Source organism: Hemitrygon akajei, chromosome 11 (assembly GCF_048418815.1).
Source record: "Hemitrygon akajei chromosome 11, sHemAka1.3, whole genome shotgun sequence".
Classification (NCBI taxonomy): Eukaryota; Metazoa; Chordata; class Chondrichthyes; order Myliobatiformes; family Dasyatidae; genus Hemitrygon; species Hemitrygon akajei.
This window is the reverse complement of record NC_133134.1, coordinates 13125874-13139069: the sequence shown is the minus strand read 5'-3', so window position 1 is coordinate 13139069 and position 13196 is coordinate 13125874. Positions and strand designations below refer to the sequence as shown.

Genomic DNA, 13196 nt, shown 5'->3' with positions numbered 1-13196 from the left:
TTTTTTTAATTTTCTCTCCACTTTAGAAAATAGTCTGTGCTTTTAGTTCAAACATGAGAAAATCTGCAGATGTTAGAAATCCAAAGCAATGCAGACAAACTGCTGGAGGAACTTAGCAGGCTAGGCAGCATCTATGGAAAAGAGTAGACCATTTTGGGCCAACACCCTAGTTATATAAATAGCTAGGGTGCCCAAGACTTTTGCACAGCACTCTAGTAATTTTATGTACCGTATTCCACTGTACTACTGCTGCAACAATAAATCATGACGTATGTGAGTGATGATAAACTTGATTCTGATATGGGTCTCTATTGTGGACTGAGAGTGGGAAGGGGACAAGGAGAGGGGAATCATGGTTAGGAAAAGGGGAAGGGAGAGGGGAGGGACTGGGAAACACCAGAGAGACACTTTGTAATGATCCATAAATCAACTGTTTGGAATCAAATAACCTTGCATAATGTCTCAGGGCTGGGTGTGTCTGCACCCGAAACCAGCCAACCTACCCCCCATCATCCCTTTGCTGCCATCTGTCCCACACCCCTCCCACTGCACTCCACCCTCACCATTCCCAAAATCCTTTGCTCCCGCCAGATATACAAACTTGCTTTCTGCTCCACATCAACAAATACGGTACTGTGCAAAAGTCTTAGACACTCTAGTAACACATATACCCAAGACTTTTGCTCAGTACCGTATCAAGTCAAGTCAAGTCCATTTTATTGTCATTTTGACCATAACTGCTATGTACAGTACACAGTAAAAATGAGACAATGTTTTTCAGGACCATAGTGTTGCATGACACAGTACAAAAACTAGACTGAACTATGTAAAAAAAAAACACAGAGGGAAAAAAACAACTACACTAGACTACAGACCTACCCAGGACTGCGTAAAGTGCACAAAACAGTGCAGGCATTACAATAAATAATAAACAAGACAATAGGGCAATAGGTGACAATAGGACAATAGGTGTCAGTCCAGGCTCTGGGTATTGAGGAGTCTGATAGCTTGGGGGAAGAAACTGTTACATAGTCTGGTCGTGAGAACCCGAATGCTGCGGTGCCTTTTCCCAGATGGCAGGAGGGAGAAGAGTTTGTATGAGGGGTGCATGGGGTCCTTCATAATGCTGTTTTCTTTGCGGATGCAGCGTGTAGTGTAAATGTCCGTGATGGCAGGAAGAGAGACCCCGATGATCTTCTCAGCTGACCTCACTATCCACTGCAGGGTCTTGCGATCCGAGATGGTGCAATTTCCAAACCAGGCAGTGATGCAGCTGCTCAGGATGCTCTCAATACAACCCCTGTAGAATGTGATGAGGATGGGGGGTGGGAGATGGACTTTCCTCAGCCTTCGCAGAAGGTAGAGACGCTGCTGGGCTTTCTTTGTTATGGAGCTGGTGTTGAGGGACCAGGTGAGATTCTCCGCCAGGTGAACACCAAGAAATTTGGTGCTCTTAACGATCTCTACTGAGGAGCCGTCGACGTTCAGCAGGGAGTGGTCGCTCCGTGCCCTCCTGAAGTCAACAACCATCTCTTCTGTTTTGTTCACATTCAGAGACAGGTTGTTGGCCCTGCACCAGTCCGTTAGCTGCTGCACCTCCTCTCTGTAAGCTGACTCATCGTTCTTGCTGATGAGACCCACCACGGTCGTGTCATCGGCGAACTTGATGATATGGTTCGAGCTGTGTGTTGCAGCACAGTCGTGGGTCAGCAGAGTGAACAGCAGTGGACTGAGCACACAGCCCTGTGGAGCCCCCATGCTCAGTGTGATGGTGTTGGAGATGCTGCTCCTAATCCAGACTGACTGAGGTCTCCCAGTCAGGAAGTCTAGGATCCAGTTGCAGAGGGAGGTGTTCAGGCCCAGTAGGCTCAGCTTTCCAATCAGTTTCTGAGGGATGATTGTGTTGAATGCTGAACTGAAGTCTATGAACAGCATCTGAATGTATGTGTCTTTTTTGTCCAGGTGGGTTAGGGCCAGGTGGAGGGTGATGGCAATGGCATCGTCTGTTGAGCGGTTGGGACGGTACACAAACTGCAGGGGGTCCAGTAAGGGAGGCAGCAGGGTCTCGATATGCCTCATGACGAGCCTCTCGAAACACTTCATGAGGATGGATGTGAGTGCAACGGGACACTGAAGACTTCTTTGGCACAGGGACGATGGTGGCGGCCTTGAAACACGTTGGAACGATGGCACTGCTCAAGGAGATGTTGAAGATGTCAGTGAGAACATCTGCTAGCTGGTCTGCACATCCTCTGAGCACTCTACCGGGAATGTTGTCTGGTCCAGCAGCCTTCTGTGGATTGACCCATGGTATACCACGATAACAGACTCTGCTGTGCCACCCAATCACACCCTGCTAACCAGGACGCCTTTGGAATGTTGGAGGTCACCGGAGCATCTGGAGGAAATCCACACGGAAACGGGGAAAACACACAAACAACTTACAGACCACAGCGGAATTGAACCCGAGGTGTGTTTTGCTAACCGCTGCCCCCTCAGATTCTCTTTAAAGCTCCTTCCTCTCAACTTAAACCTTTCTTGTTTCTGATACATTTACCATGTAGCCATATTAACTTCAATGGGACACACACAAAATTCCAGAGGAACTCAGCAGGCCAGGCAGCATCTATGGAAAAGAGTTCAGGCGAGTTTTGGGCCGAGACCCTTCAGCAGGACTGCAGGAAAAAAGATGAGGAATTTGAGTTAGAAGGAGGAGGGAGAGGAGGAAGAAACACAAGGTGACAGTTGAAACCAGGAGAAGGGAGGGCTGAAGTAAAGAGCTGGGAAGTTGATTGGCTGGAGAAGGGGGAATCTGATAGGTGAGGAGAGAAGGCCATGGAAGAAAAAAAAGGAGGAGGGGCACCAGAGGGAGGTTTTCAGCAGGCAAGGAGATAAGGTGAGAGGGAAGTGGGAATGGGAAATGGTGAAGGAGGTTGGGGGGGTGGGGTCAGTGCGAGAAATCTATGTCCATGAATTCAGGTTGGAGGCTAATCAGATAGAATATAAGGTGTTGCTCGTCCAACCTCATCATGACAGTAGAGGAGGCCACGGACTGATGGCAGAATGGAAATGGGGATGTGGAATTAAAATGCTCCTCCAGCCCTGTATCTCTTTCACCAATCAACTTCCTAGCTCTTTACTTCTCCCCTTCCCCTCCCAATTTCACCTATCACCTTGTGTTTCTTCCTCTCCTCCCCTACTTTCTAACTCTGATTCCTCATCTTGTCTTTCTCCAGTCCTGATGAAGGGTCTCGGCCCCAAACATCGATAATACTCTTTTCCACAGATGCTGCCCGGCCCTGGTCTGTTCCTCCAGCATTTTGCATGTGTTGCTAGGATTTCCAGCATCTGCAGATTTTCTCTTGCTTAACTTCAGTCAGGGAGTGGAAAGCAAATACCAAGGTGAATTTTTAATTATTACTTATTTATTTTATTTATCTAGACACACAGCACAGAACAGGCCCTTCCAGTTCAACGAGCCACGCTGACCAGCACCCCACCTATTTAACCCTAGCCTAATCACAGGACAGTTTACAATGGACAATGAACCTACCAACTGGTACGGCTTGGGAACAGGGGAGGAAACCTACGCAGTCACGGGAAGGGTGTACGAATTTCTACAGACAGCGCCGGAATTGAGCTTCGATCTCTGACGCACCGAGCTGTAACAGCGTCACCCTAATGCTATTCTACCGTGGCTCCTATTACAAGCAACATTGAACAATTCGCCACCAGACAGGCCCTTCCAACCGAGATGCTGAGTTAAACTAATTGCAGCCTACTGCACGTGGTGATGACCCACCACTCCCTGCACGTTCGTGCCTCACACCTCGAAGTGTCTATTAAACACCACTGTTGGGTCTGCTTCCACCACTTGCTCCAGGCACTCAGCACTCTCTGTTTAGAAAAAGGCTTGTTCTCCACATCTCCTTTAAACTTTCCCCCATCACCTGAAAACGTGGCATTTCCACCCTGGTAAAAAGGCACCACCTACCCTATCCATGCCTCTCATAATTTTATCAACCTCTATCAGGTTGTCCCTCAGCCTCCGACATTCAAAATACATTTATGATCAAAGTATGTATGCAGTACACAACCCTGAGATTCATCTTCCCACCGACAGCCATGAAGCAAAGAAAACCATCAAACCCTCAACACGTTAAAAAAAAGGCCAAATTTCACAACTGGCAGGACAAATCAATGAGTGATAAATGCAGAATACAAAACATCAAACCACAAAGTCGTCAAAACAGTCCAGGAGTGTTCAGTTTCGGCTCAGTTCAGTTCAATCCGGTGCTGTGTTGTTCATTGACCGCAGGCTGCAGAGCCAATCCACCATGAGCAAAATCACACAAAATAGCACCAAGAAAGCAGAAACATGTCATAACGTGAGCTACAGAGCCTGGTCCACAAACCACGTTGATTAAACCTAGCCCAAGAGCTAGCAAGAACCTTTTTACGCCACGGCCCAATACCATTGAGCAACAGGTCAGTGGACTCCAGATTAGAGGCCCCTACTCTAGAGGAAACAATTCAAGTTCATCCAGCCTCTCCTTAATGCTGATACCCTCTAATCCAGGCAACGTCTTGGTGAACTTTTTCTGCACTCTTTCCAAAGCTTCCACACCCTTCCTTTTACACAGTGACAATTATGTCGTAATGTAATTCTTTTAAACATTAATGCATTTGGAGAGTATTAAAATGTTTACATTTTGGAATTGTTCTGGTTTCCCTGGCTCTCACGAACATGGCTTTCATAACAGCACGGAATCAGCCTTTTGGCCAAACCATACATGCTGAGCAGTTTGCCAAATTGGCCTTCTCCCAGTTGCCTGAAATTGGCCCATATCCTTCTCAACATTTCCTATCCAAGCACCTGTCTAATGTGTTTTATATGTTGCATTTGTTCCCATCTCTGGAAATCTATGTTACGTTCTCAAAACCCTCCATACGAAAAAGTTGCCCCTCAGGTCCCCCTTACAAAATCAAATCAAGTTTAATTATCTTTCAACCGTACATGAATATAGGTGAATACATGAACGAAACTGTGTGCCTCGGGGGCCAAGGTGCTAAACATACACAGCACATTCAAACAACAACACACACTAGATAGTAAGAATATCTCTAGTAAGATAGTAAGACTATAACTGACTATCTCTTACTATCTTTCCTTTTGGTTAGTCCTGATGAAGGGTCTCGGCCCGGAACGTCGACAGTGCTTCTCCCTATAGATGCTGCCTGGCCTGCTGTGTTCCACCAGCATTTTGTGTGTGTTGTTGTTTGAATTTCCAGCATCTGCAGATTTCCTTGTGACAGCACATTCAAAATTATAAGCAAAAACATACATATATAGTCCAAGACCAGGAGCGACATATCCCACAAATTGATGGAACAGCTCCCGGCAAACCAAACCCTTTCACCTCAGATTTATGCCTTTCAATTTTAGTCTCCCCTACCCTGGGGGAAAACTGACTGTGAACATTCACCTTATCTATACATTTCATGATTTTATATGCCTCTATATTGGTGACGGGGTGGAGATACGTCTCTACCAAAGGGGGTGTAAGGCGCTTCTTCCCTCCACTAGCCTGCAGGTTACCCTTGGGCAAGGTGTAGCACCTGTTTAGCCCCCTGATCAGGGTCACGTGAAACCATGGGAGCAGGTGGTGGATGGTCGTACGAGCAGCTGGTGCAGATCACAAGTCCTGGTTAAGCGACCACTGACACCAGGCAGACAATCTCTGAAGAGTATTGATAATGGCTGGGGTCACTCGTCTTGTAAAGACACTGCCCAGAAGAAGACAATGGCAAACCACTTCTGTAGAAATATTTGTAAAGAACCATCATGGTCACAGAAAGACATGGCACATAGCAAACAAACCGTAAGGTCACCCTCAGCCTTTAAATGCCACAGAGTTTTAAAAACTGTTACAGTGAGTTACAGATGTTACAGGGTGCAAGGTGGATTTATTTTCAGGGGCAGGATCTCTTCACTGCACTAGCTGAGGCGCGGATGTCACTCAGAGCTGCAGAGGGTTGTAGACTCATCTCCAGGGCGGGCACTAACCTCCCCACAGTCAAGGACATCTTCAAAAGGTGATGACTCAAAAAGCGGCATCCATCATTGAGGACCTCACCATCCAGAATGTTCCTCTCCACATTGCTACCATCAGGGAGGAGGTAGAGGATGCCAAAGAGACACACTCAACATTGTTGCAACAGCTTCTTCCCCTCTGGATCAGGTTTCTAGACAGACCACGAATCCATGAACACTTACCTCATTTTTTGCTCTCTTTTTGCATTACTTACTTACTTTATATATATATTTCTGATTGTAACTTATAGTAATTTTATGCATTGCACGGTACTGCTGCCGCAAAACAACTATTTTCATGACATGTCAGTGATAATAAGCTTGATTCAGACCTCACGGGTGGTTTCCAGGATGGAGAAGACCATAGGGATTGGTCTTAAACACTGAAAGAGTATAGAAACATAGAAACATAGAAAATAGGTGCCGGAGTAGGCTCTTCGGCCCTTCGAGCCTGCACCGTCATTCAGTATGATCATGGCTGATCATCCAACTCAGAACCCTGTACCTGCCTTCTCTCCATATGCCTGTCCGATCCCTTTAGAATTGTATACGTTTCAATAAGATCCCCCCTCAATCTTCTAAGTTCCAGTGAGTATAAGCCTAGTCGATCCAGTCTTTCTTCATATGAAAATCCTGCCATCCCAGGAATCAATCTGGTGAACTTCCTTTGTACTCCCTCTAAGGCAAGAATGTCTTTCCTCAGATTAGGGGACCAAAACTGCACACAATACTCCAGGTGTGGTCTCACCGAGGGCTTGTACAACTGCAGTAGAACCTCCCTGCTCCTGTACTCAAATCCTCTTGCTATGAATGCCAACATACCATTCACCTTTTTCACCACCTGCTGTACCTGCATGCCCACCTTCAATGACTGGTGTACAATGACACCCAGGTCTCGTTGCATCTCCCCTTTTCCAAATCGGCCACCATTCAGATAATAATCTGTTCTCCTGTTCTTGCCATCAAAGTGGATAACCTCACATTTATCCACATTAAATTGCATCTGCCATGAATTTGCCCACTCACCTAACCTATCCAAGTCACCCTGCATCCTCTTAGCATCCTCCTCACAGCTAACACTGCCGCCCAGCTTCGTGCCAACCGCAAACTTGGAGATGCTGCATTTAATTCCTTCGTCTAAATCATTAATATATATTGTAAACAACTGGGGTCCCAGCACTGAGCCTTGCGCTACCCCACTAGTCACTCCCTGCCATTCTGAAAAGATCCCATTTATTCCCACTCTTTGCTTCCTGTCTGCCAACCAATTCTCTATCCACATCAATACCATACCCCCAATACCGTGTGCTTTAAGTTTACACACTAATCTCCTGTGTGGGACCTTGTCAAAAGCCTTTTGAAAATCCAAATATACCAAATCCACTGGTTCTCCCCTATCCACTCTGCTAGTTAGAAGGAGTATTTTCCATAGCTCTTGGAGAGCCTGCAAAACTGAAGAAGTTGGAAACACTCAACTTATGAAGATGTACAGACCTGAGACAGGGCCTTCAACCCAGCTCTTCTAGATTAAGGTGCCTTCCTGAACTAGACTTATTTACTTGCATTTGGCCCACATCCTCTCCTATCCAGAAACCTGGGAGTTTGCTCTATTTTCATTAATTTTCTGATTCTAAAAAAATATATATTTCCGGTTCACACTGAGATCTATTCATATTCCTTACTGTGAAAACATAGGATAGGGATCAGCACAGATGCATTTAATTCCAGAATTTAGATGTGTACAAAAGCCTTTTAAAGTCAAAGGCAAAGTACCTTTTTGTCACCATATACTATCTTGAGATTCATTTTTTGTAGACATTTACAGGAAAATAAAGAAGTATAAAATAATTTAAGAAAAACTATACATAAATAAAGACTGTCAAGTCTGTTTTTAGTAATTCTCACTGGTCTATCCAAGCATTCTACATTACCTTCCCCTCCTCTAAAATGTAGTGGAGCAGAGTAGCACATTGAGTAGAGACACTGCTTCACAGTGCCAGAGACTCAGGTTCAATCAATCCTCACTTTGGGTGCTGTCTACGTGGAGTTTGCATTTTCTCCCTATTGACTGCTTGGGTTTCGCCTGGGTGCTTCAATTTCCTCCCACATCCTACACGTGTCGATAGATTTTATGATAGAACAGTACAGCACAGGAACCCACTGTGTTATGGCAAACCAATTAAATTAGTAATCAAATGGGCAACGAAGAAACCAATCACTTCAGCCGACCCAGTGTCTAATCCTTCCATTTTCCCCACATCCATGTGCCTATCAAAATGTCTCTGAAATGTCCCTAATGCACCTGCCTCTACCACCACCCCAGGCAGCCAACAGCCTCCATGTAAAAACATGCCCCTCACATCTCCTCTGAAATTACCTCCTCTCACCTTAAATGCATCATCAGCATTATCATTATGTACCATGTCATATGACATGGGCGATCATGGTCTCATCAATCACCATGATTGTCCTTGGCAAATTTTTCTACAGAAGTGGTTTGCCATTGCCTTCACCTGGGCAGTGTCTTTACAAGATGGGTGACCCCAACTATTATCAATACTGTTCAGAGTTTGTCTGTCTGGCGTCAGTGGTCACATAACCAGGACTCATATGACCATCCCATGGCTTCATGTGACCCTGATAGGGGGTGGGGGGGGGGTGGCTAAGCAGGAGCTGCACCTTGCCCAAGGTTGACATACCGGCTAGCAGAGGGGAGTGCCTTACACCTCCTTTGGTAGAGAGATGTATCTCCACCCCATCACCCACTTAAACACATGCCCTCTGGTATTGAGACATTTCAACCCAAGGAAAAGGATGCTGTCTACTCTATCTATGCCTGTTGTAACTTTATAAACATCTATTAGATCTCCCCTCAACCTCCAGCAAGATTAAATAGCTGCTTCAAATGTTCCCAAGTGTGTAAGTGAGTGGTGGAATTTAGGGATGGGGAGATTAATGAGACTTCAGGGCGAATATAAACTGGGATGAATGTAGGATTACTGTAAAGGAATGGTTGGTGATCAGCACGGACTCAATAGGCCAAAGGGCCTGTTCCTGTGCTACATGAACTTTGACTTGCTTATGTCACAACCCCTACAATTTGTTTTGTTGTCGTATCTTTAATTACCTTCCCAATCTATCCCAGCTTGTGCTCTCGTAATTTGTACTTGGATTCAAGGATGTATTGAATTAAATCACCATCAGTTTTCATATATCATGCTTGCTGATCTTAAATGAGAGGTGAGTAATGATGAAGGCTGCAGTGACCATATCCTTTCTCTTCTTCAGAATAGTACCACGGGATCTTTTCAGTGCTACCTAAGCACAGAAATTGGGCCTTGGTTCAATTCAGTGCGAAGGTGACTCCACCAACGACACAGGATTCCCTCAGTACTTCAATGTCCAGCCTAAATTCTTGTGTCAAATCTCTGAAGTGGGACGTAAGCTCATAACTCAGAGGGGAATCTGATAAGCAGTGGCACGGTAGTGTAGTGGCTAGCATAACGCTTCTACAGCACCAGGAATCCAGGTTCAATTCCCGCCACTGTCTGTAAGGAGTTTTTATGTTTTTTCCCATGACTGTACGGGTTTCCTCCCACATTCCAAAGGGTATGGGTTAGTAAGTTAATTGGTCACATGGGTCTAGTTGGCTGATGTAGGCTGGTTGGGCCAGAAGGTCCTGTTCCTGTATTCTACCTCTAAACCTAAATCTAAATTTAAAACAATGATGGTAGCAAACTCTCTATAGGCTGAATGCCGACTTTTTGACCTTCCTTAAGTTCCTGTAAGATCAACAAATATTTGCTTTGATAAGATCAAACGCCCAAAAGAGCTTCACAGAAGCACAAGCCAGCAAAAATTGTCATCCATCCAAAGGAGATGATGTCAGAGTAAGAGACTAAATAGTCATGTTGTGGTTAGCAAAATGCTTTATAGTTCAGGCGGCCTGGATTCAATTCCTGCCACCTGAAGGAGTTTCTACCTTCTCCCTGAGACCATGTGGGTTTCCTCTGGTGCTTTGGTGTCCTCCCACAGTCCAAAGATCTAACAGTTGGTAGGTCAATTGATCATTGTAAATTGTCCCATGATCAGGCTGATTAACTTGAGATATTGCTGGGCAGCGTGGCTTGAGAGGCTGTAAGGACCTATTCCGCGTTGTATCACAATAAATAAACAAAGAAACAAATAAATAATAAAGGGGAGAGTACCTAGAATTTCCAAACAATCCCAACCACCACACAATCACATGTCTAGTTGTACCCATTCTTTTGACATTCCCATGAAGTGATTTCCTGCCGAAGGGTCTCAGACCGAAATGTCGACTCTACTCTTTTCCTAGATGCTGCCTGGCCTGCTGAGCCCCCCCCCCCCCCCCCCCAGCATTTTGTGTGTGTTGCTCAGACTTCTGTGAAAATCCAGCATCTGTGGATTTTCTCCTGTAAGTGATTTCCTGTATTGGTGCCAACAAATATCTTTCTGTGGACCTTCTGGGTTAGTTACCTTTGCTTTATATTTATTGAGATATCTAATAGCTTTTAACACCAGTAAACAAACACTTCTCAATAAGTTCCACACCCAAGTATGTTAGATCTCTTAAACACACACACATGGAATGGATCTGGCAGGGCAAACCGTTTTGAACAATGGATCCAGGTGGCTGATCGGAGACTGTTATTTAGTTCAATATTTTAATGTGAAGGGGAGGTAATTCTTTTCTTTTTATTGTATTACAGATTGTGAGATTGCTTTGGAAATCTGTCTTTACAATAGGACATATGAGGCATAAACAATCACTGCTAGCATTGAAACAATGCACTTTGGAAATGGGTAGAGCGCAGACTGGTTATAACATAATGCACCAATTGTACGTAGGAGATATCAACTTGAATGAATTCAAAAGGTGTTTTGGAATGGAGTGAACCATTAGTGGAGCACTTTTACTCATTGGTATCATTAGATTACTGACTCCAAACATTAGGGCAAGCTCACGTAACCTCTCCCACAGGGGTGCCAACTCTAGTTAGAGATATTCTGGAACTGTACTGTTCTTTGTGCGTGACAAGCGAACGCTCAAAGAACAGTACGGCACAGCATCATATCCTTCAGATCTAAATTAAACTAAATCCCTTCTGCCTGCATTTGATCCATTTTTCCACCATTCCCTGTGCCTTCATGCACCTATAGAACAGCTTCTTCATGTCATGAGCTCTGCGGTCCCGTACGGTGACCCAGTGTCCCAGTGTCGCGCCACCGTGGCACGCCCGCATTGTATTACTCAAACCTAATGGGAATTTAAAGAACTCTTCTTAACTGGCCGGTAATTCCATGCTGTTAGTTCAATGGATTGTTACCTGCTATGGTGTAGAGAGCCGTGACAACAAGCATCAGGACCGTGGAGAGGTACAGGTTCCATCCAAGGCACACTTGCACAAAGAGAGCGCCGGAATACAGGTCTGTCTGGTGAGGAAATAAAACAACGTGGTCATCATTTTACTCTCCACATCGGGGGGAAAACGGCAAAATAAGTAAACAAAAAAGGCAATTGAAAGGGAAAATCACTCTAGTGTTAGTAGTTAATAGAATTGGACTAACAGGAAGGGGGTCCTTCAGTTCATTATGTCTGTGCTGACCAAAGTTCAAGTTCAAAGTTCAAAGTAAATCTCTTATCAAAGTATATATATGTCACCAAATATAACCCTGAGATTCATTTTCTTGCTGGCATACTCAATAAATCCATAATAGAATAATAACCATAATAGAATCATGAAAGACCACACCAACATGGGTGTTCAACCAGTGTGTAAAAGACAACAAACTGTGCAAATACAAAAAGAAATAAGTAATAATAATAAGTAAATAAGGAATAAACATCAAAAACATGAGATGAAGAGTTCTTGAAAGTGAGCCTGCAGGTTGTGGGATCATTTTCTTGATGGGGGCGAGTGAAGTTATTCCCCCTGGTCTAAGAGCCTGATGGTTGAGGGGTGCTAACTGTTCATGATGTCAAATTAAACTAATCCTGCTACCTGTGATTGACCCATATCCATTACACCTTTCCTATCCAGGTACACATCCAGGTGCATTTTAAATGTTTCCCATGTGACCTACATCCCTCCAATCCCTGCCTGTTCCTGCATCTATGTAAACGCCTCTTAACTGTTGCCGTCGTATCAGCTGCCTTCATTATTTGTGCAACTGACGTCAGAAATGTCAGAAGCAGAATGGAGCACTCAGATACAGATATCGCCCAAGAATACTCCAGTCCTACAACACCCCTCTCACTTTTGGTTCTCTGTGCTATGTCCTGGATGTCCATGCCCTCAACAACGGCAACACCTTCCCTCCAAAACCCTCCTGCTTGATCCAATTTCAATCTCTGCTTTGGCACTTTTTTTAAAAGCACGCTCTGCAGCATCTGTGGAGAAAAATACAGAGCTGCTAGTCCAGGATTATGGTCAGAAAGTTCTCTTTTGGATTAATCAAAGTCAAACTGGAGTTGATAGTCATATGCACATGTATGTGTAAATACAGGTACAATGAAAAGCTTACTCACACCAGCATTCACAAAAAAACCCCACAAATTATATGCAGTTTTTACAAGAAGGAACACAAAGAAAACAAAGTCTATTGTACTGCAAAGTGATCAAATTGGTCAAAGGGTTGCTGTAATGAGCCGGTGATTAGGATTGTGCAAGTTGGTTCAAGAACCCAGTGACTGAAGGGAAGTTAACATTGAGATAGCAGTGAACATTGGGTGAATGTTCTATCATTCCATGGGCCTGTGCTGCTGTTTATTATCACCATTAACCTGTTCCTTGATCTGTACTCTTCTCCCCTCTGGCTATTATTGAATGGATTCTTTACATGTTCAACAAACAAAACCATTTTAAGTGACATAATTTATTGAACCATTAACTCACACTTATTACTTTCTTTAACTCTTGATCAGGCAGACAGACCTCAGAGCAAGAAAATCCTGCCAAATTCACATTACAATTACACGCTACACACAGTGGCCACTTTATTAGGTACACCCTGTATCTTTTTTAAAAAAGTGGCCACTGTGTGTGTGTCCGCGGTCTTCTGCTGCTGCAGCCCATCC

At 44.5% G+C, this 13196-nt stretch overlaps 1 protein-coding gene across 2 annotated transcripts in view; it reads right to left on the bottom strand.

Annotated features, from left to right (window-relative positions):
* Positions 1 to 13196, bottom strand: part of slc5a10 (solute carrier family 5 member 10) — a 216363-nt gene that overhangs the window by 153746 nt on the left and 49421 nt on the right. For both annotated transcript variants that reach the window (XM_073060232.1, XM_073060233.1), the window contains exon 6: positions 11446 to 11551. In XM_073060232.1, the coding sequence (XP_072916333.1) occupies positions 11446 to 11551 (106 nt within the window). The remainder of the gene's footprint in view (positions 1 to 11445; positions 11552 to 13196) is intronic.